General features: G+C 35.9%; 2 protein-coding genes across 3 annotated transcripts; both read right to left on the bottom strand.

Moving 5' to 3' along the window:
* Window positions 1-10,327: 10,327 nt before the first annotated feature.
* On the bottom strand, window positions 10,328-17,456 carry mier1a (mesoderm induction early response 1a, transcriptional regulator). Of its 2 annotated transcripts, none has more exons than XM_059570935.1 (13): window positions 17,396-17,456; window positions 16,898-16,925; window positions 16,544-16,695; window positions 16,305-16,439; window positions 16,098-16,221; window positions 14,688-14,743; window positions 14,538-14,610; window positions 14,280-14,431; window positions 14,116-14,197; window positions 12,326-12,420; window positions 12,049-12,176; window positions 11,802-11,923; window positions 10,328-11,605 (listed from the first exon to the last, which is right to left on the bottom strand). In XM_059570935.1, the coding sequence occupies exons 1-13, from the start codon at window positions 17,402-17,404 to the stop codon at window positions 11,334-11,336; spliced, it is 1,428 nt and encodes a 475-aa protein (XP_059426918.1). In that variant the 5' UTR covers window positions 17,405-17,456; the 3' UTR covers window positions 10,328-11,333. The 2 variants fall into 2 exon arrangements, with proteins under 2 accessions (XP_059426918.1, XP_059426919.1); XM_059570936.1 differs by having other exon boundaries at window positions 12,049-12,095.
* A 2,068-nt stretch (window positions 17,457-19,524) lies between these two features.
* Window positions 19,525-25,069, bottom strand: slc35d1a (solute carrier family 35 member D1a). Its single transcript, XM_059570934.1, has 12 exons — window positions 24,851-25,069; window positions 24,088-24,121; window positions 23,894-23,980; window positions 23,634-23,701; window positions 23,458-23,529; window positions 23,288-23,356; window positions 22,916-23,018; window positions 21,940-22,032; window positions 20,685-20,752; window positions 19,904-19,982; window positions 19,745-19,827; window positions 19,525-19,652 (listed from the first exon to the last, which is right to left on the bottom strand). The coding sequence occupies exons 1-12, from the start codon at window positions 24,994-24,996 to the stop codon at window positions 19,544-19,546; spliced, it is 1,011 nt and encodes a 336-aa protein (XP_059426917.1). The 5' UTR covers window positions 24,997-25,069; the 3' UTR covers window positions 19,525-19,543.
* Between the last annotated feature and the right edge of the window lie 2,010 nt (window positions 25,070-27,079).

The following is a 27,079-nucleotide window of genomic DNA, read 5'->3' as shown; positions in this document are numbered from 1 at the left end:
TAAAAAAAACAGGTTTTGATCTACATGGATATGTCTGCTGATAAAACAAATAAAAGCTCAAACCAGCCAAAGGTTTTAGAATAGTCTGAATTGATTGTTTAAAGGGGTTTGATATATTTTGAACAGTGGTTATCAACTTTTGAATCCCCTTTGTCTAAGACAATAATCAAAGGCCCTCTAATATAGACTGTAATACATAACTTAAGACTTATTGGGGGACCCCTGATAGTTTTCCATATGCCCTGGTTGAGAACCACTGATTTACAGATCTTAGAGGCCGTCTAAACCAACAAAAAACCTTAGGCTGGTTTAAGATTTTCAAGCATTGATTAAAACTTGGCATCTGACAGTATGTCTGTGTAGTGGGTTGTGTTGTTAGATCAGATGGTTATGAAGAACTAGTCATGTTAGTTGCCCTGCTGCTGGAGACTACCGAAAAAGTCCCTGAGACCCGTTTGTTTGGTTCTGGCCCGCATGTGGGTGGTCTCGCATCTGGAGTGGTTTTTTATTCCTGCCACCTTTGCTCTTCTCTGCTGTGATGAGGCATCTTGTGTGCAACTCTTGTAAAACATCCCTCTACATTTCAAAGAATCCCCCATTAGGTCACCGTTTGTTTTCCATTTGAAAGAGAGACAGTGTGGGAGTTTCGATGCTCAGGCTTTTGTTTGTGTGGATTACAGAAGCTGCCGTTTGTAGTTGGTTTTCTGATCAGATGGGTTTGACATGAAGACATGGTTTGGAGATAACAGGTCTTTTGTCATCGATAGTGTAGTTAGTTTGAATCTCCATCCCTAACCAATTCTCGCATCAAATTGTGTATACAGTATTGAAAGTATAATGGATAAATCGATTTTCTAGAATTATTTTTTTTATTTTTATTTTTTTAACTGAAGCAGTAACGTTTTAGATGCTTCGAATACTTTCAAAATATATAAGTTCTGAAAATGTGAAACCTAAGTTTTTGATTTGAAAATCTCAGACTAGCAATACAGGGTAAACAAACTGCTTCATGTGCTTTTTCAGAACTGTAATGTCATAAATTATTGTTTGATCATTATCAGTGGTTTCTTCAGATGCACCTTGCTGAAAAAAAAATGCTTAAACCATCCTTATCTAGTTTGCTGGTTTTATTAAATCTGGTTTGCTGGTTTTAGATGGGTTTTGTGTACTTATCATCTGGTTTAGATTGAAAGACATGATTGTAAACTAACTAAACCACCTAGACACCAGACTAGGAGAACAACAAAGACCAGAAAAATAAACAGCTTAAACAAGTTTAAAATGTATTTTGGGCACTTATCGGCTGTATTAGACTGGAAGACAAGCTTGTTGACCAGCTAAACTACCTGGACGCCAGACTAGGAGACCAACTAAGACCAGAAAAAAAAGGTCTAAACTGGTTTTATATTGGTTTTGGGCACTTGTTAGTTGATTAGGCTGGGAGACCAACCAAGACCAGAAATAAAAACAGCCTAAACTGGTTTTAGATGTATTTTGGGCACTTAACGGCTGATTTAGACTGGAAGACAAACTTGTTGACCATCTGAACCAATTGGACACCAAACTAAGACAAAAAAAGTAAACTAAACTAGTTTTAAATGGTTTTGGGCATTTGACAATTGTTTAGGCTCGGAGATCAGCTTGTTAACAAGCTAAACCAACTAAAAAACAGCGTTGCCAGACTGGAAGACGAATTAAGACCAGCAAATAAGCTTAGGTTGGTTAAATCATTTTTTTTATATTATTATTATTTTCATTTATTTTTTATCAGAAGGGGTATCATGCACATTTTTTTTTTTCCTGACCCCAAACTCATGGTTATTATCAGGTGCTGCTCTAGAGTTGGCTCAAAATGTTTTTATGGAAAACTTTGTTATATTGAGCTCTCTAGCTGTCAAGGTTTCTACAAACAAATCTCTTAGCGTATTATAATTTAGTATGTGTGCGACACATATTTGATAAACACATGTACGGTCTGCTCACAGAAGGTTCTAGAACAGACTTTTAGTCCTTGGATTTTCTGCCTCTCTGTCCAGTAGATAACACACCGTTCTTTGTGACCACTGTCCATCATTCCTACTCTATGCATATGTACCGGCGAGTCCTGCCTTCCTATAGCACTGCAGGGACTCGCCACGCTGCTCCTTCACCCCACTCCACTGTGACTAACATTCGTGATGTCCGTAACTCCTCCTCATCACTGTCTACCTGTCGTCCCCATCAGCCCAACAAATGGGACATTGCTTTCGAAAGGGCTACAATTCTTTGAAAATGGAGGATACACTGGACGATAAGCTGGAACCTCTCCTGGAACAGTGCTCCTTAGTTTGGTGGACTTGTAGAGCTGATCAGACGACTCTAAATGCACGAGTCAGGTCCTCCACACCCATGATAACATTCCTGTTTGTTCTCTTTGTGACCTGTGAAAAAAAAATGACCTCTATTTTGGTTTCCCTCTGTGAGATCATGTTGACATGATGTATATTACTTGAAGAACTGTTCATTTTTTGTATGGTTTGTAGGTGGTAATTTCAGGAGAGGGGGAGGAAGGAGGGCCTGTCATTCCTGTCATTTTAGGAAACATGCGTCCCGGTTATTCCATAGCGGTTTGGAGACATTTTGTACGCTGTTTGTTGCACAAACTTTTTCAAGAAGCCTTCTGCACTGTGTAAATGATTACATAGGATGGGGGGAAGGGTGACCGTTGCAGTCCAATGAGTCTGAGTCATGATTTGTAAATATGTTTTCATACAGCAAAACTTTTGATAAGGTTTTAAACATTTCTTGTAAAAAGATGTGTATATAAGTCTCCTGGACGAAAAAGAGTGTAGACCATACATGGATTTCTTTGTACTCAAGAGCACTGGATTTCTTTACTACTTGATTGTAACTAAAATTAATAATCTGCCAAAGTGTTTTCAGTTTGTTTCTTCTTCCTCCTGAATTAATTTTATTTTTGCTTTTTAACCGTAAACATTGCAGAAATAGTGTTTAATTTGTATCTGTACATTTATTTAATAGATAAATTAAATTGTAATTCTATTTAATAGGTTACACTCAGTGTTGAAAGAGAGGGTTACAGTTTAATTTATTGGTGCCTTGTATGTGTTCATGTATATTTTTCCAATAATGTTATGTTTTTTTGCTTTTCTGGTGTCTGTGTCAGTGGGTCAGAGGTGGTGGGAATAGGGAGGGGGTTTTAACGTTAGCAAAACTGTACTTACATGGAATATCTGTACTGTATGCCAAAATGGTCTCACTCACGTTTCTATGAAATTCAAGTTGTTGATAAATATCTATATATTGATATATTAAATTGTTAAAAACAGCTCATTTGTAACTCTTTGTCTCCCTCTTAAACATTTTTATTAGTTAAATGAATTGAAATGTTGTCAGTTGTTTGTGGTTCTGTTGTTCTGCTGCATTTTAAATTGTTCCCTTCCCTGCATACCAGCTCATGATTCTTGTCAGTATGCCGACATTGCGGTTATGCCTGGCTTCCCAGAGGAGACCGTGGCTCTGTGCCTGGTAATGGAAAGAGGAACTCCCCGCCAGGTGTCACACTGTGATTTTGCTAATGTCTGCGGTGAGTATTAGCCTCCAGGGAGACCTAAATAAAATGGGGAAACTGCTTGAACTCCCAGCGACAGCCCCAGACAGCAGACAGATTTAATGAATGTGATTTTTACTAAGTTGCCATGGTGTTCACCTGAAAATCTAGACTCTGTAACCATTTACTCACCCTTATGTGGTTCCAAACCCATATGGCTTTCTTTTCTCTGCAAAGCACAAAAGTAGATAATTTCTAGAAATTTAGGTTTGGAAAGACACAAGGGTAATTTTTTTTTTTTGTTGGTCAAATATCCACTCAAGTGGGTAAGTGAACCGACATATGCGCTATGGACATCCCAAGTTCGAATCCTGCTCGAGGACCTTTCCTACACTCTCAGAAAAAAATGTACAAAAGCTGTCACTGGGGCATACCTAGGTTTGTACCTTTTAGGTACTAATATGTACACTTTAGGTACTTGTATGTATCTTTAAGGTATCAATATGGACTTTAAGTACAAAGGGAATGACTGAGCAATCACACCAAAAGAATGTGTGTGTGTGTGTGTGTGTGTGTGTGTGTGTGTGTGTGTGTGTGTGTGTGTGTGTGTGTGTGTGTGTGTGCGTGCGTGTGCGTGCTTGTGTATGTGTGTGTGTGTGTGCGCGCTTGTGTGCACGCTTGTGTGTGTGTGTGTGTGCGCGCTTGTGTGTGCTTGTTTATGCTACTTTGTGGGGACCAAATATCCTGTGGTGGAAAAATGGCCTGCGACTTTATGGAAAGTCCCCACAATTCACAGAAACAAGAATCTTAATGTGAATATTTTGCCATTCGCAGTGCTTCATGGGATTGTAGTTTTTTTTGGGTCACTAGAGTTGTCATATATATTGAAAAATTTTCATATATATATATATATATATACAGTACAGACCAAAAGTTTGGACACACCTTCTCATTCAAAGAGTTTTCTTTATTTTCATGACTATGAAAATTGTAGATTCACACTGAAGGCATCAAAACTATGAATTATCACATGTGGAATTATATACATAAAAAAGTGTGAAACAACTGAAAATATGTCATATTCTAGGTTCTTTAAAGTAGCCACCTTTTGCTTTGATTACTGCTTTGCACACTCTTGGCATTCTCTTGATGAGCTTCAAGAGGTAGTCACCTGAAATGGTCTTCCAACAGTCTTGAAGGAGTTCCCCGAGAGATGCTTAGCACTTGTTGGCCCTTTTGCCTACTGTCTGCGGTCCAGCTCACCCCTAAACCATCTCAATTGGGTTCAGGTCCGGTGACTGTAGAGGCCAGGCCAGGCCAGCACCCCATCACTCTCCTTCTTGGTCAAATAGCCCTTGATGCCTTCAGTGTGACTCTACAATTTTCATAGTCATGAAAATAAAGAAAACTCTTCGAATGAGAAGACGTGTCCAAACTTTTGGTCTGTACTGTATATATATATATATATATATATATATATATATATATATATATATATTTTTTTTTTTTTTTCTTTTTTTCTTTTTTTACAAATCAAAGATTCTAATGTTGTGATTCACCTCATAGCTGGTTGATTTGGAAAGATCCATCTGGAGCCAAAGCTGCTGAAAAAGTGGACACTTATTCACTCTATTGTAGCTCTTTATGTAATACCTGATGATAATGAGGAATGCTGCTTTTTTTAAGCAGTGTTTAATGGTAGCTGACAATGGTTTGCGTAATGAAATTAAGCTCTCCTCCCCAAGTGGATATGGCCTGCGCTAGAGGACCAACAGTTGTGAGGGCACTCTGGTTCATTTCTAAACACGCACACCCCTATTTATGATTCTCTTTTATTGGTTCAATTACTTTGCCCATTGTAGCAATCTCTGAAAACAGTCCTCAAAGAGAATCTATGAAAGCTTTTTTTCCCCCAATCCTTAATCGTTACTGTCCTGTCCCTCAATAAATTATCACAAGTACAGTAATTTCCTCTTCCTCTTTTTTTCAGCTTTATTTTAGCACAGCAGATGACATTTAGCGCTCTCTCCTACTGTGCGAACATCCAATTATTATGCAGCTGGTCCCACTGTGGCAAAGGGAGCTGGGTTTGTCTGTGTCATCTGTCTAGGTGAAAGGGAGACAGGGCATTCGCTAAAAGCTATTAAGACTTAATTACTGCTAAAAAATTCATTCTTCTACCAGGGAGTGTGTTGTTTGCAAATAAACAAGGAGCTGGAAAAGAGGCATGGAAAGCATGAGGGTAATACTGATTAGGATAGGGAAATGAAAAGTAGCATTTGGGATTAAAACCCAATATATTCCCGTTTCCCTCCTTCCTGCTTTTTTGTTAAAGGGATAGTGCACCCAAAATTGTATTTAGACTCAATGTCATTAGAGACCTGTAAGAAGAAATGCTACTATGCAGTTACTGTAAATTTGAAAAGGAGCTTTCAAGTTTAAAATCTGACTAAATGTGTTCCAAAACCCAAAATAAAAATGTAACATTTTAAATGTGTGTTATGCACATATATCTAAAAAATGTATGCTTGACATATGCAAGATTTCTGCAATTATTTAGTCAGTTTAAACCACCCCTGAAAACTCACATTCTACCTCCATTTTTGAGTGCTACGCATACAACTCCAAATCCAACCAACAACCAATAAAAACAAGTCAAGTCCTGCCCTCTTTTTCTTTTGTTTTTATAACAAGTTACACTTGGATCTGCATCACAATAAAAATCAGTCGCTTATTTCCATTTCATAGCAACTTTAAATTTCGTCCCACATGGCCACTATACACTATGTACTATGTACTCAATTAGTGTACATTTGAGACTTATAGCCCAGGGGTTCTCAAAGTCTACACTGAAAGGTCCAAATCTGAATATTCATCAGTGTCAAAGATCCAGAATGGAACAATCAGTTGTTACAAAACTTGTTTTTAATAAACACATGGCGTGAATAACAAATAAACAATAATTTGTTAAAAAAAAATAAAGTGCCCTTTGCATTCAAAATGAATAATAATTACAAAAGTGGCAAAACAATTAATTTAAGTGTCAGCAATAGAGGTCGACCGATAAGGGTTTTTCTCTGGCCAATGCCGATAGTTAGAAATCAGGGCATCCACTGGCTGATGATGCTGATTTATTTTATTTTATTTTAATTTATTTTTTTGGACGATTTTTTTTCTTTTTATCATAAAAAAAAAAGAGTTTGAGTAAATGATTATTGCAGGGCACAAGATGGTAATAATAGTAGTAGCAGCCTAATTCATAGTAATAATACATGGCTCAAAACTTTAAGCACCTTCTCAAAACAGTTCTGAGGCATGCTTTTTGTTTATGTGTGCTGACAGACACCAATGTTTCCCACAGACTTGCAAAAGCAAATTCATCCTCTGCCAGCAGGAGGCGCTGTTGGAGCGGGAGATATATAGCAGTTTCCCCGGTAATGGCTGTAATCAAATCAGCACTGCACACAAATGCTGCTTTATCAAGCATTACAGTAAAGACAAAATTAACATGACATCAAAGCTTTTCTGAAGGCGGTCAGTTCTTTTCAAAAATACAGTAATATAAAAACACCCATACTGAATTTTATTTTTGAAACGCGCAGTGCTCAGTTTACTCATATATATACTCATATTTACTCATATACTCAAGTATAAGCCTTTTGGAAAATCTATTTGTGGTGGTCAGTTTTGATATTGTGATGGGCCGTCACAAATAACTCAGTGTATGGGAAACACTGGAAACTGCTATAAGTCAAACTGCCATCTAAGTATATTTTCTATATTCTAAATATATTTTTTTTAACACACATAATAGCGGTGAAATGTCGCCTGATTATGTCAAACATCATATGCTCACTAGGATGTCATGACAACAAATGCCATGAAGGAAAAGTTTAAATATCTCGCCTTGGCTTCCATTTCGGACCATCTTCAAAAAGACATTTAAAAACTAAACTAATTATTTATAAGGAGGCGGGTTCGGATTGAATTCCTTCTGGATGCGGATCCTGACCGATGTCCGGACTTTGAGAAGCACTGTTATAGCCCCTTCCCCTCCGCTATGCAATTAAAACTGTGACCACAGAGTGCATGAAATGTCCAACTTTCCACACTTTCCTTTTATAAGTGCATCATCTGGATATATTAAGTGCACTTTTTCTTTTTGGAATTTTTCCAAAAACACACTACTTGTTCTATTAAGGCCCTGCCCCAAATCGCATCCTAAACCCTTGCAGTCTTCCTCTGAGCTCACACTTTCATGATGTAAGACAACCTTCTGAATGCTACATTGATGAATGCGACGCCCTATGATCTCAAGGATTTAATGGACATGTACATGTGGCAGCCATTTTAAGTGCGCAAGTGCATGTGAAGTCTGCCATTTCGACAGGGCCTTAGACTAACGCACCTAAAGTTTATTGATTAACATCATCCATCCTAGCTTTGCTTGGTGCATTCATGACAGAAATAGTGGTCAAATTTGTGAATAAATTGTTAAAGTTCTTATTCTTTTATAATCTTTTCTCTGTATATTTGGAAAATCAGTATATTACAAAATTGGTCTGAATTTGTCCACTGTTCTGACTTTAACTTGATTGATTTAAATTGATAGAAATAATATCACATCCCTACATTATACATTCTGAGTATCTCTTGTTCTTTGAAACCACTATTTTTGGGGAAGACTGCTGACCTTGCAAAAGTCAAGACAACGATCATTGACACCCTCCACAAAGAGGGTAAGTCACATAAGGTCATTACTGAAAGGGGTGGCTGTTCACAGAGTGCTGTATCAAAGCATATTAAATGCAAAGTTGACTGGAAGGAAGGAATTGGGTAGGAAAAGCTGCACAAGCAACAGGGATACCGCAAGCTTGAGAATGCAGTCAAGCAAAGCCGATTCAAACACTTGGGAGAGCTTCACAAGGAGTGGACTGAAGCTGGACGTCCACGCTCCGACGTCTTCAGGAATAGAGCTACCAAGCAATTTCTAAAACAAAAGCAATGTCAGAAGCATCTTATTTCATTTAGAAATCAAGGTCTGGAGGAAGACTGGAGAGGCACAGAATCCAAGCTGCTTGAAATCCAGTGTGAAGTTTCCGAAATCAGAGATGATTTGGAGTGCCATGGTGTCTGCCGGTGTTTTTCCATTGTGTTTTATCAAGTCCAAAGTCAATGCAGCCATCTACCAGGAGATTTTGGAGCACTTTATGCTTCCATCTGCTGACAAGCTTTATGGAGGTGCTGATTTCCATTTCCAGCAAGACTTTAGCACCTGCCCACGGTGCCAAAACCACTTCCAAGTGGGCAGCCAACATGTCTGACCTGAACCCCATATGGAATCTATGGGATATTTTCAAGAGAAAGATGAGAAACAGTCGATCCAACAATACAGATGAGCTGAAGTGCCTCAGCAATGCCACAGGCTGATCACTTCATGCTTCACTGATGCTGTCATTTGTGCTAAAGGAGCCACTACCAAGTATTGAGGTCATAAATTAACATGCTTTAAAAAACTTGAGCTTTTCTGTTTTGGAAATCCTTTTTTATTATTATTGATCTTAGGAAATATTCTGAGAAACTGGATTTTTGACTTTCATGAGGTGTAAGCTCTAATCATAAAAACTAAATAAAATAAAACTGTTGAAATGTTTTACTTAACCATGTAATGAATCTTGAATATATGAAAGTTTCATTTTTTGAAATAAGTTACCAAAAAGAGATCTTTGTCACGCTATTCTAATTTTTGGAGATGCACCTATATTATTATTATTTTAATTAAAAAGCACCTGACATGTCATGACTGTACAAGTTTATTATTAATAACTCATTGTTTTGTCCTTCGACAGAAAAGTAGTTTATATAAGTTAAATCTACTCCGTTTATATGTGATTTTGCATTTTAAATCACATCTCTCATTTATGTAATTGTAATAAATATATAAAATCCAGTATACTTTAGCCATCCTGCTCCAATATGTAGTGTATTTTTCCTCTCTCACCTAATCTCTCATCGCCTCATATTTTCTCCTTTGTCATTTCGTGTGTTATGTGTCTCTCCTGTTTTATATTGTGAATAACACTCGTCCACTATGAATGGAGCCAGCAGCTGAGGGATCTTCAACAAGTGTTCCCCAGAGAGCGGCAACCAGACACGTCTGTAAAACAAAGAGCTGCAATGCTTGTGAGAAGCTAAACGTTAAACTCTGTTTAGTATTCCAGGAACATTTCAGCAGCGCTCGGGTCATACACTTATGCGCACTTATGTTCTGCCTCTGTTCCGCTTTTGATACTCAGAGACCGAATCCTCAGTCGTAAACTGCACAACTTGACACTATTCTTTTTTTCTCCATATTCAGTCTTGGGCTGGTAATGCCAAGATTGCATTGTATGTGGTCCCATAAAATATATGACCATTTAGCCCTTAGGTTGTTTAACCCCTTGTTAACCTGTTAAATAACGTGCTTCAAATTAAAAGCAATGACTGTATTGTATTGTTTCGTTATATTAAGAGCAACACTGACACCTGCTGTACAGGAGTATGTATGGACAAAGAAAAGCTCTCGGTCCACATGACCAATTCAATAGGTGCAAATCTAGTCAGACCTTATGAAAGACATAATGATAAAATATATATATATAACAAACACTACAAAAGTTTCTTTGAATTAAGAACTGCTTAATATCTTTATTCAGCATACAATCCACTCCATTAAAATGTTGTAATGAGGTGACAAGATCCGATTCACTTCAGTAATCACAGGAGAGACAATATTGATTGGGGTAAATAGTCTGAGTTTAATGAATGAGTAGTCCACTAATTGAAACTGACAACTATTTGACACACCCTATAATGTTTCTGTACTTGTTTTCCTGAGCTATGCAGACATGAATGACAACCAATTTACAGAAACTGTTGATTCCATTTCCCTCTACCATTACTTACAGGAATAACAGAGGTGCTAGAAAATGTTAAAAACAAAAAACAAAAAGTTATCTTAAGGATGGGTTGACATTCTCACAGTGAGAAAATGAATAAATAGCACCATTCATTTCTGCTCTGCCTTTTTAATTCAAAACTACTCGTTCCAGCCTATACAAATATACTCTGTATACTGGCCTCATGCATCACCAATATCTGGTTAAAAAAAATAAATAGCTATCAAATACAAAAATAAGACAATATTTCATATAAAGAGGAAATATTTTAAAAAAATCCTTTGTGTTAAAAGACCAATATCAACCAGTCACTTTGGTCAAATAGGAAATCCAGAAATGAAAAGGATGGAATGTTGCAACGTTAGAAAGTCGTTTTTACAACCGCCTGAAATATTCAAAATGTTCCAAATACAAAAGTGTATTTTTTTTTAATCATTTCAGATTTGGAATATTTACAGTATTACACTTCATATAAAATCAGGAGGGCTTTTCCACGGTGTGCATTTACAGTTTGAGCAACGTTATGCACACCAAATGACAGACGTTTTGCAATAAATTACAATCTGTCAGATGTTTTTTCAAACAACCTAGAGCAAACAGAATTACACTGATCATCTTAACCAATATTAATAAATAGTGCTACAGAGTTGACTGTCTGATGTGACAGTCTATCATGAGTGTTTGAGATATGAACTGAGCTCAGCGGCAGTAATGTGAGAGGACAGAAATGTGCTTCATTTGCATCCCTGAAATTCACACACACATCTCAGCTACCTTCATGCTAAAAACAGGGCCTGTATCAACCCCTTATCTGAGGCCAAGAGTTCTGGGTTTCTGCTGGTGAGTCAGACGGTTTCTGTTTTGTTGTGGGGGACAGACCCCTCATTGCTGGGCTCGGTGTCAGTCCGAAGCCTTTTGAGAGGTCTTTCACAGAGTTCTTCTTCCTCCTCCTGTTTGACTGTGATCTCCATGACTTGTGTGCTCGGGCTGCTGGCGTCAGGGTTAGAGCGGGGCGGTGTGTTTGCTGTGGAAATATCTGGACATGTGGCAGAGCCGTTTGTCTGAGATGTCTCATCTGTGGCACAGAGAAGCGGCACGGAGGAATGACTTCCTACACCTGTGAAATCAGAAGGACACATTTAATATTCTTAAAGACACAAGAATACATTTAACATTTAATAATAAATCAGAAAAATGTTTTTGTAGATTAACACCACAAAGTGTCACTTGAATGAAGAAAAAAAAACCTACTATTATTTTATAGTATATTATTTATTTTATATTAGTAAAAAAATAAAATAAGTGAGTCTGACCGTTCTGGGCATTTGTGTCACTCTCTGGCTCAGATGGGTGTTTGCTGTTGTTTGAAAAGTTTGGAAGTGAAGACGAAGATCCACTGGACTCAGAGCTCTCCAAAATACACTCCATATAATCTCTGTGATGCCAAACAAACACCAGGCAGGATATGACCTTACACTGCTAAGATCTGATTCTATATACACAGTTTAATTAAAGGACTAAGCCTTTTAATGTGCCACATGGTATTGATGACCGACTTACAAAACTCCAGGGCGAAGACTGTATTTTCTTTTTCCAAGCTTGGTTTGCTGTGCAAAGAAATCATAACGCTCAGATTTCTTCCACATGTAATAAAAGGCCACACATTCCCCTACAGATCTAGTTCTCACCTGGAAAAGTTTAATTAGGTAACAATTACCTTTGTGAAAGCAAAAAAAAGCAGTCATGTTCACCAACTGATTACTCTAAATTATTCAGTATTTGAACAGTACAAATTGTAAAACAGCAGCAGGAATGAGGAATGTGATTAAACGCTAACCTTATTCGCTTGTATTGAGCTGAAATCTTTTCCGTAAGTGTTGAGTCCTTGCTCAAAACCTCGACACTCCTCTTCCGTCCAAACTGACAGTTCCTCTGAGGGAGATAGAGATTTTAGTTCAGGTGACACATTGAGAGAATGTTGACTGACGTGCTGAGAGCTACTTTATCACAGGCTTGGATGCTTGCGCTTAAGCTGGGAGCTTTTCATACTTCCTAAAATAACATGTGAAAAACATTACTTCATACAAGTCAAGAGTTCTGAGAAGCACATGCTGCTATTATAAAATTCATGCAGAAGCCACACTATGTTTTACTAAAGCTGTAAATAGATTAAAATATTTGTAATCGGATTAATCATATGTTGGTTAATTAGTCAAATCAATCATACCAATATTAGCCGCATAAAGCCCCCAAGCAAAGATAATTCAGGAACATTATTTGCAATGAATATCAAGTACAGTACTTCAGAAGTCAACATATTGTTTATTTCCACATCAACATTTCATTTTGCAATCTAGGGTACATTTCACTTACATAGAAGACTCATAAAGCATATATTAATGCCTTATTCTCCATGTGCATATTTTAGATCCCTTAATCCTTCCCCACATCTAAACTTAACTAACTATATTAGTAAGCAGCAAATTAGTATCTTATTGAGGCATAAGTCATAGATAATAGTGAGAATTGGTCCCCAAACTAAAGTGTTACCAAAACATTAAGGCCTAAATCCATGAAAGGAACACAATGAGCTGTATTAGCAACACTTCAAAGTTTGAAAATGCAACTTTCAACTAATCTCCATTACTTTTTAATTTGTTTTACAAAAAAAAAAAAGCTTAAGGCTTGAATACATCTTCTCCCAGCCACTAGAATATGGAAATAACTTTTACTCTACATTCTGATTACACTGCAAAAACCCTGCATGTTCTTCCTTTTTTTTTTTTTTCTTGCTTTCCAGTGCAAATGTGTAAAGACTCTAAAGCAAAGATTTTTAGCAAAATGAGAGTTCATTATTAAAATAAGAAAATATTTGCCAATAGGCTCAGAACTTCTCAGTTCTAAGAGAAAACAAGTTTTCATATTGAACCAACAGATATTTGTTCTTGTTTTAAGCATAAACTCACTTATTTTTGTTTCATTTGTCCAGACCTTAAATGTGCATCTGGAGTAAATCTATCTTGATTTAAGGATATTTGTATTGGAAAACAAATACTGAGGAAGATATTCATTTTTCGCAATGGCATTTGAATTTAATACAGAGACTTTATTATTTATGACATTCTGCTCTTATTTAAGTCATTTTCAGTTTGTTGAAAACCTGCAGAAACCCTGCAATATTAAACTAATGTCATTTTGTACACACACTGTTACGATCGGAGACCCAGTGAAACGCAGGAGACGAGAGATCCAATTGCAGTATGGGTTTTAATGGGTAATCCAAAGAGAAATCAACAAGCCAGGGTCAAACCATAAATCCATCAAACAAATAAACAAACAGGAAAGGAACAGGAACGGGAACAGGAACTCAGAAGACGAGGAAACTGGGTGACGGAAAGAAAAGACTCCATGCAGACAAACAGAAAAGGACTGGTTAATATAGGGTGGATAATGACTAACAAGTGAAGACACCTGAGTGCAATTAACAGGAGTGCAATTACTGTGATGAAGGGACAAGGCTTTGTGGGAATTGTAGTGCCTACGGTGAGGTGCCTATGGGGAAGTGAGCCCACTAGTGGAGACTCAGGGAAACAGAGACCAGACAGCGTGACACACACAAACACTCACCTTTGGCAGGCTTCACATTAAATTTCATTCTTCTTAAAGCTTCTTCTGAATTAAAGTTGCATTTAAACAATTCATAAAGAGCCTGAAATGTAAGCAAAGGAATTAGATTCACAATACTATTACATTAAAATATGACATCAATATACCACTGGACAGTGACCTGCCTGTTCATTGTCTTTGATGTGAGATCCTTCAGGAATTGCATGGACACCAGTCTCTTCTCCGCTGGATTTAGAGGCCTCGGCCAAAAACTTGACAACCTTTTCCTCAGGAATTAACTCTGGATTCCACAACAGCTGATCTTCATTCTCATACACTACATTTATAGGAGACAAGCAGATGTAGAACAAAAATGTGCATGCATAAAATATGTATTAAATATATACACATTACATCTAAATAATCATATTCAGTTCTGTCACCTTTTTCATTATCCTTATACTTGCAAAGGCCAGCAGGAGTCTCTGCTTGATACATTGAACCAACCATGATTTCCTATGAACGACAGAAGAAAAAAATTAATGTCTGAACTCATAAGAAAGACATTTGAAAGAAAATTATCTAAAGTCTACCTTCTTCCAATCTTCAGATGGAATATAATCATCATCTTCAGATTCTTCCTCATCCCCTTTAAAACAAAAGACACATGGAGCCCCATCAGGTTAGACTCTGAATCTATATCACCATCTGCTGGTCCTACCAGGCATCTACTAGATGGTACAATGAATGAAAAACATGCAAGTGCACATTTGTTACATTTGAAACAATAGATCTTAATATAGTGTGTTATTCTGATTTGGTAGATATAAAGAAACATTTCTCATTATGAATGTTGAAACAGCTGTGCTGCTTACTATTTTTGTGGAAATGGTGATACATTTTTCAGGATTTTTTGTTATATGAAGCATCTTTGCGGTCACTTTTACTGTGATTGGTAGTGTGTGTGTGTGTGTACACTACAGTCAAAAGTTTTTGAACAGTATTAATGTTTTTGAAGAAGCCTCTTCTGTTCACAAAGCCTGCATTTATTTGATCCAAAGTACAGCAAAAACATTAAAATATTTTGTCTTCTTTAACCGTCTTCTAATCTATGTGAATATATTATCAAATGTTATTTATTCCTGTGATTTCAAAGCTGAATTTTTAGCAACATTACATGATCTTTCAGAAATGATTCTAATATTCTGATTTGATGCTCAAATAATTACTGAAAATTATTGTTGAAAAGTAGAATATTTTCAGGTCTCTTTGATGAATAGACACTTCAGAAGAACATATGAATCTTTTGTAACATTATAAACTGATCACTTTATCAATTTAAAGCATCCTTGCTAAATACAAGTATTAATTTCTATCATTTATTTTTTCCAAAAATTATACTTACTCCAAGCTTTTGAAAGGTATAGTGTATAATGTTACAAAAGCTTTTTATTTCTGATAAATGCTGATCTTTGGATCTTTCTATTCATCAAAGAATCCTGAAAAATTTTTACTCAGCCGATTTAAATATTAATAATAATAATACAAATAAATGTTTCTTAAACAGCAAATCAGCATAATCATGTGACTGGAGTGATGATGCTGCAAATACAGCTTTGATCACAGGAATAAATTACATTTGATAATTTGATAATATTCATATAGAAAGTTATTTTAAACAGTAAAAATATTTAACAATATTACTATTGTATTTTTTCACAAATAAATAATATATATATATATATATATATATATATATATATATATATATATATATATATATATATATATTACATACACATGTCCCTAACGATTCTGAGTTTATATTTCACAATTCATTCTTTTTTATAATCATTTTTAGTTTACATCTCGCAATCCTGATTTTTTTCCTCTACATTTCGAGGTTACATATCGCAATTGACTTGCGAAACATGGAGAAGAAACATGGAGGAAACAAGCTTTTATAGAGTGTAACATGCAGTGTGGTATTTTTATAATCATACCTTCCAAGTAATTGGATGGCCGAGGGTAGAGGAGTTGAACTGTGCTGTGAGAAACACTGCAGGACGGAGGCTCCTCACCAGACGACTGCACATCCTCATCCTCTTGATTCTCTTGATCATCGTCCTGGAAGCCACAACGATTGGTGGATTTATTATGTTTATGCACACAACAACAAATAGATTCATGGTTTTCATGTAGATCTTTACTTTGGGTTTACTATGGCTGCTGCAATTATTCTCTGAAGAATCCTCCTCTTGAACATCTCCATCCTCTTCCTCTGGAGACCCACCAGTGCCATAGCCATACAATTTCAGAAGATCCCCAATGGGCATCTCACCCTCCTACCAAACCAGACAGTAGTACAATGATGAATCAAGACCTATGAAGGTTATTTAATAAATGTATATATTAAATACAAAAAAAACTTGATGGTGATGGTCCATACTCGAGTGAGGTCATCAATTTCGGCATTGAAGTTGGTCTCTCCCTCCAGCTTTTCCTCTTCTTCTAATGTCCGCTCATCATCAAAGTCATGTACGAGCATGTCTGCTGAAGGATCAAAGTCTCTGTCCTCATTCTGGACCAATGGATGTGCTCCTATTTAAAAGACAGATTTTTTTATTAATATAATTATAAAATGTATATACAGAGAGAGATACATACTAATAATATCAACACACACACTATATTAAATGTACACAAATGATATAATATTACACATTAATATAAAAGTGGGCTTTGATGGAGCCTACTTTAATTTTGTTTTTGTTAGGAAAATAAAAATAACTGACATATTTACCTTCAGAGCCTGAACCACTTAAGGAGGGCTGGAAAGAAAACAAGACATTCTTATCCTAAGAATTCAATTATAAATCAAACTTTAGGAACAAAAACCAAAAGAGAACATGTAATATATGACCTAAATCTGATTATGAATTATAATCTACAGCCAGAGGCAAAGCTGTTAAACCACGAGTAAGCTCATTTTAATGAATGAGCCTCGAAATAACAGTGCACCGGGTAAATAATTTATCGCGAACTTTTGGTGTTTTTTTTTTTTTATATAAACACTGGGGGATAAACTGGATGTGAGTTTGGCGCTCGGGCAACAAGTTAGCTGCTAGCTGCTAACACATTCAAATTGGGCGCCCTAAGCTGTTTGCTAATTATTCAGGGCTGAATGTTAAGATGTACGTCAACGTTGCAATATTTAAAATTTAGAATTATCTAACTTTTATTAAAAGGTTGCACAAAGCTTAAGTGCGTTATTTTCTGCAATTTGTAATGTTTCTCTTACCTCCGCCATAGTTGTTCTAGGTTCTGTGAAGCCAGCGATAATGTGTTAAAATGAGTAGAGCCAGTAGACGGGCTCTGGTAGAGCTACGCTACTGTAGTGAATCCTACAAAATAAAAGTCATGTCACGACCCAAGCACTGCGTAAAGGTGAAAAGCACAATTGGAATATTTGAAGAGTTTATTTGCAAAAGCAGATAATTCTTTTCTTTTTTTTTTTCAAATATCATGTTTTTTTATTGTGTTATGTTTTTATTGTGATTTATTTTGTTAGCTGTATTTTTACTTAATCAAAATAACTGCGGTTTGAATGAGATTAATTGGAATGCACAAAGAAACAACCTGATTTTTGAAAATGAATGATCTGTTTTTGCAAATGAACTCTTCATTTGGAAACCGTAAGATTAAAAAAAAAAAAAAAAAAAAAAAAACATTTGAAATCAGAAGTGTCTATTTACTAAAGACATTTTATGATTGTTATTGAAATGACCAAAATACAAGAATTGCAAATCTACTATGAAAATCTACCTGTTAGAGCTGTGTTCCACTTAAGATTCACTGTGACAGTTTTATATGCAGTCAGAAATTTTTCCATCATTAAAAAGGTTTGACCCATATAGAAATGATTCTACGTTAGAAAAAAATAAAAGAAAATAATAAATTATATATATATATATAGGTTTAAAATCATTTAAACTCCATAAGAAACAATGGCTCATGTTGTATTTTCCATTGAGCAGTCACATAGAATCGATGGGCAAAGTGAAAAATGAAAAAGGAGATTTTATTTTGGTTAGCATCGGAAAATGAAATAAAATACATATTGAGCTGAGGTATTTTAAATGTTATACACTTCCCGTTTCTCACTGATACAATCACTGAGAATTTGCAGATATGAATTTGATAAAGAAATGCTTCTTTAAATGAAATCAATAGAAACATGAATAATACAATAAAAAATACAAGTTGAACACATGAAATACTTCTGCAGCAACATGTCATCATCAGTGCTGAAAAATAAAGCACAAAAATGGACATCATCCATAAAACTTGAATCTTTAAGCAATAAACAAAAGTGTTCCAGAAAGTGGCATACATGAATGAAAACAGACTTTCATTCAGTAACCACAGAATGCATCGGATTTTCCAGATGTACAAGTATAGCACAAGAAATAACAGAAATGTGTGATATTTTCAGACTAGCCTTTTGCAATTGTCAAAAATACATCAGACATAAATGTAGGAAACATTCTCATTTCTCTTTCTGATTCACCCAAAGGCAGCAACTTTAAACGAGACAAATCGAAATACTGAAATGCTTGTGAAAATTGTATTACAATGTTCTTCCAAAAACTAATATCCATTTTAAGCCACTGACAAATGAGAAAGCCTGTAAACTATTAAAGTGCAATTACTACACCATTTTTCCTTTACCATGATTCCATCAATACAAAACAGTTACTGCATCCCATTCCCAAATACAAAAAACAAAACAAAATAATAATACAAAAGCAATTTTTTTAATTTGTCCAGTCGAACTGCATAACACTGTGAATGCTTAACATAAAATATTGATCTTTAAAGCTTGTTATCAAGACTCAAATAAAACATCTACTTGACATGTACCTTATTTTACACATTCAAACATTAACTTTCCATTTATCCTTCAGGGCTTGAAGGAACATTCCTGTAAAACTCGTTGTTAGTTAAACAATTTATACTTAACTTCCTATTTATAGCTAGAATAAACCTTTCCCCACAATAAAACCCAATCTACAATCCTAGCAATAAAAAACAAAAACTCACATAAAAATAATAAATAGCCTTACTAACTTTTAAAAGTACTCTTCAATAGACAATACAACAGATGTTTCAACACTAATGACAGTCCTCATTCCCAATTTGTGGCAAGTGTCCAACACTGCAGGACACAAACCATCAGTTAGTAACACAGACACCACTTCTAAACAGAAGTGAAAATTAACTGGCAAATATTAACTCTGGAATGACGCATTCCAGTATGTTTGAAACTTGACCTAATCTTTCATTTGAGATGATGTCCTTTTACAGTCAATATCTTCTTCATAAAATAATAAAAACAAAAGGAGTGACTTCTTACTCTTGCAAGAAATACAAGAACTCAAACCACTGCTCATACAGACACTTTCCCTTTGACCTCTAGTTTGATGGCATTCTCGCTCTGTTTGGTGGTCTGCTCCTCTGTGAAGGTAATGTAGGAATACACCAGACTGCCAGCAATACTGAGAAGACAAGTACAGGCAATCAGATCATCAGCGTCACACTAAATCCATGCATCCCATCTGTTTCCTTCTGGGAAAAGCTCACTTCTTACCTGATGTTCAGACCAATGAAGTTAGTCCATGAGAAAATGTAATCTCCTCCAAACACCATTCCAATATACGTCACTAATATATTCTGCAGAAACACACAAGTCGTTAACAAAAAGCAGGAGAAACTATATCTTTGTATGATTAAGAAAAAAAACACTTACTTTTAGGCAGCCGACAATAGTAGTAGTTAGCGCAGAGTTATACTGAGTGCAAAGTACAGTGGAGTACATTAAAACGAACCTGAAAATGAAGATTGTCAGAAATATTCAAAAATACAGTAGCAACATTTAAGTATTTATGGATTAAGCTAAAACTTACATAAAAAAAGGTTATAAGGTTATTATACGAAGCTACTGAAGTACCTCTACATGTAAAATGTAAAGTTCATCACACTTAGCTTGTCTACTTAGAGGTAAATACTGTTACATAGAAAGTATGTGGAATTCACCATTAACCAAATGAACATCCTTCTACTGTAGCATTCTTATGTTTTTTTTATCATTGAAATAATTATGTTTGTTTTTTTTGCATGTGTAAAGTTGTCCACACTGGCAAAATTTTATGCAAGAGGAAACTATGTACAAAAAACATTAACATTAACTTGTTGTGCATTCACTAGCCAATCAATTAAAATATACGATCAGGAGCTCAAAGTACTTCTGAAATCAAATTAAATATAATAATAAAAAAGTCCCTCAGCATTTAAATGTGATCTTGCATCTGTGCAGACCACAGGCAGTCTGTAGTCGTCTGCTAGCGTTTGCATTTCTATGATTGATGGAGTCTTATCTTTTGGTGATATCATTTATTCAGCTTTTATGACAATTAAATTACAAACTAACAAAACTAAATAAACACATGAATGCCACTAAACCCATTTAAATTGCATTAACTTTGACCACCCTAGTATCGACCAAATACAAAGTTTCTATTTTAACTTACCCCATTAGACAAGAGAGAATGAATTGAACTATAAAAAGCACATCTGTCCAGCCTTCATATTCAAAAGCCTAGGGGGAAGAAAAAGATATTTAGTGATGAATGGAAGGACACACTTAAAAGGAAATAATTGACTAGAGATCCTTCAATAACACAAATGGAGAAATTAGCTTAGTTAATCATTAAACTTCAGTTATGGGGCTGTTTGTAAGGGAATTTGTAGGTCAAGCTCTTATACGGTAAAAAGTCACACATAACACAAAGAAGGGCTCTCTACATTTTTTTCATAGGTTGAAACTGCAGAGAATTACTCGCATGGTGAGTAAAAAACAACAAATCCCTTCAACCAGTCTAAAAAAAAGGTGAAGAGCTCACCTAAAAGGAATATACCTAACTCCGTAAGCTACTACATTCACTCTGCTAGTTACACTGTCTGGTATAATGGCACCTTTGTGCAAGAAACACACTGCCTCCTGTCCTCTCTCCTTCCTGAGGCAGTGCCTGCCAAATAAACTGGGCCTCCCTGTGAACACACTGAGCTAAATAAAATGAGGCATTCATGGAGCAGGGCCCTGTCATCCTAACCTCCCAAACAACTGAGCCTTGTGCTCACGCTGCTTTTTCAAAAAGACCAGGATGCAGCACACTTTTTGACTAAGAAAAGGTAGTTATTTTTTTATGGGAAAATCGTTCAGGCAGGAACAGTCATGCTGAAATTTGTGTCATTCAGCTTGCTATGATTTCAAGAGAATTTATGACAAGCGTGCAGTCATTCCAATCGGCTAATGGTGTGTGTTCTCTGGCAATGTGAGCTCACTCCAGCTGAGCAGATGGTGTGTTTGTGGTTGCCAGATCATCGGTGGGTATGAGGTCTTGTTGAGAGATGGACTCTTAGAAATGACTAGAATCCTGGGGTTATTTAAGGTCTGGCATGTAAACACAATATATTATATATAACTGGGCATTAACAAACTAGCTGCTGTATGTGTGCAACTGCTTTTATTGTTATTCAAGAAACACATTTTTATTAATGAGCCAATATCCATCAATAGAAAAAAACTATATAAAAAATTCTATAATGTTTAAAATAAATATAAGATGTTATATACAAAAGATCAGTCCAAAGCCATCTCAATCATTAGAGAACACTGTATATAAATTATAATGTTTAAAATAAATTAGTGAAAACTATTTAAAAATTATAAATATGTATATGCATTCTGAGAAACAAAAGAAAAAAATAAATAAAAACACTTACCTTATCCATATCTCCTGTGACATGTGCTAATAGCAGTGTTGGAAGAATCATAAATAAAGCATTGTAATAGAGCAGGCCATACTTTCCCAGCTCCTATAAGACAAAAAATAAAAAGAGACCGTAAAGCCATGTCATGATTTCTTCTTCTCTCGCACCCTCTACACTAGCTGCTCTTTTTCTAACAGAGAAACAGATGGTATCCAAAAATCTGAAGTGAGCCAAAGGGCTTTCTTCAGGAAGTGAGCATAGGCTTTAACAGGCTGTAAAATGTTGACATTGTCAGTGCTTTAGATAAATCTGTACACATAGTCCACATTCTTCAATGAAAACTGAAGCAGCTATAAAACTACTCTCTCTGGAGGCCTCAAATAGAACACACATGACTTCTTTTTTCAGTCCAAGGCAGTGGGGTCATGCAATAAACATGGCTCATGTTGCCAGCACTCTCTGTTTCATCAAATACAAGCACAGGCATATCTTCTAAATATATTGAAACTTAAGCGGTCCTTGAAATGTTAGAACATGCATATGTGAACAACTTTTGCTCAGACTGGCTGCAGTAAAAATGAAGATGTGAAAGCACCCAAAAAAAAAAACAGTTACGTAAAACATCCGTACTCAAAAATAGGAGTAGGATGGCAAGATAAAAAGGCTTTTTAACTCAAAGGCGGACAAAATAACTCTGAACAACAAATTAAGCCAGCATGGACAGGTTTCCAAGAAAAACCCTCATCCTTATGAACATAACGATGCAAAGCGAAATTTATGTTATGAATTATTTCATGACATTTTCATTAAACAAAAACCATAACTAGGAATTCGCAAAACTTAGTGATCCAGGGGGAAGTTGCTTCATTTTTGTGCAAGCATAGGAAAGCAGTATATCTCAATTAATGACAACAGAGAACAGCTGCTGCTTAAGGGAGCATTCAAGGTATTTGAGTAATCTCTATCATGAATGTGTTTCTTTCCTTACCTTAGAGTCGAGTTTCTGTTTCACAAAAGCTCCATTGGCAGCAGTTAAGACATCGTTCATTAAAATGAACACATACCCTTGCAGGTCAAAAGCCAAGTCAGCGCTGCACAAGAAATATGAGGGAGCTGATCAAACACTGTAAAATACATATGTTATTGTATGTTTGCAGACATGGTTGGAGTCTTTTCCTCGAACTCTACGAGTAAGATAGTGATGTGTAATGTGCAATTAAACTCTATGTTGAAAGACTTGTAAACAAATACCTCTGCCTCTATAAAGCAGTGAATAATTGGCATGTTCTTCCAGCAAGATAAGGCTGAAATCTATTGGACTTTGAATTCTATCAAACAATGAGTCATTGAAAACATTTACCTTGCGGCTACAAAGGCCCCTAGAATCATAGTAAATACTGTCAGCTGAACTGGCCGGGAGAATTTCTTCCTGGAATGAGGGATATAACCAGTGAAATTTTTATCATAATATTATTAATTAGATATAAGCTATCAGAGACACTGTAGTAATTGGAGAACTTTTTTACTCACTTTAACAAGAAACCCTCCGCCAGCATTGTGAAGAGAATAGAAAACCTCCTCAATACTGTAAACATTGGCAGGCTGAAGGAAGGAAAAAGCACATAATTAGACATAAATACATAAAATACAAAACAAGGCAGATGTATTATATGTAATCTTTAAAGATGTTATGTACTGGATCATACTTAAGTCTTTTTGTCCCAAAGAGTCCTGTTATTTGATTTCCAACATATAGAAGAGGTAGCGGAAATGTCTGAAATTACAAGGTAGGTAGGTATTGACAAGGCATAACAAGAAAGTTGTAAGCAACACTTACAAAGCTGCATTGTTTTGCAGGCCCATGTGGGTATCTTTTCCCATGTCAACAAAAAAGACTTGCACATGTATTCTTTGGGGAAAGAACACGTGAAAACATGCACGAGTTTAAAGAGCCAGCATTCCTCACCTTTCTAGGTATGCCACCATCAAATTCTGGGAAGGTGATCACCCGGAGAGCCTTTCCCACCCGTAACACAACAACTGTTGCCAGCATCTGCAAAGCAAAGTCAAGATATGCACATGCCGCTCTGTATCATAATATGTAGAGCCCAAAGTATGGAAAGTGAAAAAATAACTTTTATCTGACAAAAGAAAACCGACCTGACCAATGCCAACACATATCGAAGAGGGGAACCTGTTTGGGAAGACTGCTTTTTAGCAAAGACTGAAAGAACAACGTTTTGTTTGCATGCTGCTTCCATTATAATTAAATTTGAAAGCTATCATAAAATAAACCGTCATATGCAATGAAGTGTTGATGGTGAATTATTATTCTAAATCAGTGACTCATTTCAGTCCATACAAAACTCATTTATTTTACAATTACACTTATTACATGACCATTTTTAGACTTCTTGCATTTAAAAGAACGAAAAAAAGGCAAATTCTGGATCATCATCATCATTTTAAATAGTTTAAACCAGGTAGTGGCTCACTAAGTTTACAAAAATGGGGTGTGGTGGTACCAAAGAAACTTTACAGAAAGGGTAACAACATTATACTTGATATACACCGTAGTAATGAATGAATACCATATTTATGTACCATTGTATTTACATGGTAACGTTACTCCAAGGAACTTAAAAAATGCTAGTATCAATATGACACATATCTATAAACCATGGTATTAGCACGATAACTCCCTAAATGCATTGTAATAACATTGCACGTTTTGTTTTTAAAACAACTAGCGTCGGTCTCACATTCCATGTTTAAATCAGCCCATGGAGATCAATGTCCTTCTGCACCAGACTGATTCTTCTGCAATAACTAAGTTTCCAACTATGCCAAGTATTCTGCATCTAGAGACAGTCAAGCGCTTGGAAAACACAGAGTATGTAACTCCAGTAAAAAGTATTCTTACCTGTAATTGGTCAGGACACTCTTGTTCACTACAATTATAAGGAAAGAGCTGACTCCATAAAAGGCCGCTGCTAAAAGTTTGAGGAGTACCGTTAACGTTTGGTCCGCCATCCCAGCCGCTTCATTCCTTGGCTCACATTGCTTCATTCTGAACGCAGCGCCTTTCTTCCTCCCCACGTTGACGCCTCTGAATGTCCGCCATGTTTACAGAGCTACGTATACTGTGACGACAACAGTTCTAATTTACATACGTCAGTGCGGTGCTCTCTGTCGCCACCCTGCGGCAGCGGACTGCAAGATATTTATCCACAGATAGACATAACACCATACAGGATATTGTTTTACCTTTTTTCAATTCACTACTTTAATGTCCATTAGCATATAGCAAGAAAAAATTATTTTAAATTCCTTAATACTAAAATTAACCATGGTTTTACCACACATAAAAAAAAACGAAAACAACAAAAAACATGGTTACTATAGTTAAACCATGGTAACCAAAATTTAACCATGATTTTGTTACACTAACCGTAACCATGGTATTTGTAGTAAAACTGTGGTTATACAAATGATAATCAATACTCCAGAAAAAAAATGGTTAGGGCTTTTACTACAAGTCATGGTTAATTTTCGTAAGGGATAATATAGCAAATCCAGTGAAATGAAATACAGCAGAATCTCCCTGAAATTTGTTAATTTATTAATTCCTCTCTTCCTTCCTTCCTTCCTTCCTTCCTTCCTTCCTTCCTTCCTTCCTTTCTTCCTTCATTCCTTCCTTCCTTCCTTCTGTTGTGGAGAACCTGCAGTGCTCCCACGGGTGCTTTAATTTTGTCCTGGAGGACAAGTGCTGCCTCTCGGATGGAATTGGAAGATGAGATGGGTGCTGCCTCAAGGCATGGGTGCAATAAACTGAAGAGTTTGTAAGTGATGGGAACAAACCCTTACCGTTTCTTTGTATCACAGCTGAAGGCAATAAAAAAAAGTTAATGATTGTATGGTGACACAGGCTAAGATCCCACGAATGAAAAAAATTAACATGGCGTTATGAAGTTATTGAAAGAAGAAAATTGTTTCAGAAATTTAATTTTTTTTAATCTTAACGTAAAACAAGCACTGTGGAACATCAACGGTAGCGGCATTGGGAGCCATAACTAGATTCCTTTCAAGTTACTCTCTTGCTGTATTGGAATATTAGCGCCAATCGAATTTGAGTAACTAAAATAGCACCTTGGATGACCACACCCCCTTTCAGACTCAAATAGCAAAGTTAAGCATTGCTGTGTGACCAAGGGCTACAAAACCAGTCATAAGTTACACAGGTATTTGTAACAATAGCCATGAATGTTCATGAATGTTCACAGGGCCAACCCGCGGCATAGGCGGTATAGGCAAATGCTGGCGCCACTCATCCATAGGGGCGCCAGAATGAGTGAACGAGTGAATTTTTTTTTAGCACCTTGGATGTTAGGGCAGCAAATTGGTCAGGGCCGGCCCTGAATGTTCATGTTCCATTTTGTAAATTTCTTACCGTAAATAGGCTAGCCTATAGGCTATCAGTAATATGCATTTCTAAGAACTTCATATGGACAACTTTTATCAATATTGATTTTATCAATATTTTTATTTTGAATTATTACTTTTTTTGCACCCTCAGATTCCAGATTCAAATAGTTGTATCCCAGCAAAATATTGTCCTATCCTAACAAATACATAAATGGAAGGCTTATTTACTCTTTCAGATTATGCATAAATCTCAATAAATAAAAAAAGGACCCCTTATTTTGTGATCCAGGTTCACATATAGCCTATACTTCTTATTATCTTTGGGTTATTAGGCTATGTTTATAGTGCTGTTATTACATTTATTTGATTTTGTTTTGTGTAGTGTGGAAATGAAATAAAAACAAAAACCACAACAACACACACACACAGGCTAATTGTGAAAATATAAAACAACGATTTTTAGCCCACATTTGATACCACCAAATAATAATTTTAAACAGGCATTCATTTTCAAAGTAGATTAACAGTTCACAGAAGTTCAAAGGCGCTGACCTTTTTAAAAAAAAACAAAAATGAATTGAGGTCACAAGACCACATTTTGTGCACGCTTGATATTTTTATCATACAAAATGAGGACAGACATATGATTAAGTTGCTTTTAAACTTTCTCTTTGATGTTATTTTTAAAGTGATATCCGATAAATCAACCATTTAATAATATGCATTT

This window comes from Carassius carassius, chromosome 17 (assembly GCF_963082965.1).
Source record: "Carassius carassius chromosome 17, fCarCar2.1, whole genome shotgun sequence".
Taxonomy (NCBI): Eukaryota; Metazoa; Chordata; class Actinopteri; order Cypriniformes; family Cyprinidae; genus Carassius; species Carassius carassius.
The sequence above is the reverse complement of the archived record's forward strand: the minus strand, read 5'-3'. Positions and strand labels throughout refer to the sequence as shown.

Excerpts from the sequence above, each read along its gene's own strand:
- mier1a (XM_059570935.1), bottom strand. Across the intron at positions 16,222-16,304 it reads GCAGCCATAGTAAACCCAAA|GACGATGATCAAGAGAATCA; the intron begins GTAAAGATCTAC and ends TGTGGCTTCCAG. Across the intron at positions 14,744-16,097 it reads GCCATCCAATTACTTGGAAG|GGGATGAGGAAGAATCTGAA; the intron begins GTATGATTATAA and ends TTTGTTTTAAAG.
- slc35d1a (XM_059570934.1), bottom strand. The coding sequence starts at position 24,996 with ATGAAGCAATGTGAGCCAAGGAATGAAGCGGCTGGGATGGCGGACCAA. Across the intron at positions 23,530-23,633 it reads TTTGGGACAAAAAGACTTAA|CCTGCCAATGTTTACAGTAT; the intron begins GTATGATCCAGT and ends TCCTTCCTTCAG. Across the intron at positions 23,357-23,457 it reads GCGGAGGGTTTCTTGTTAAA|GAAGAAATTCTCCCGGCCAG; the intron begins GTGAGTAAAAAA and ends CCCTCATTCCAG.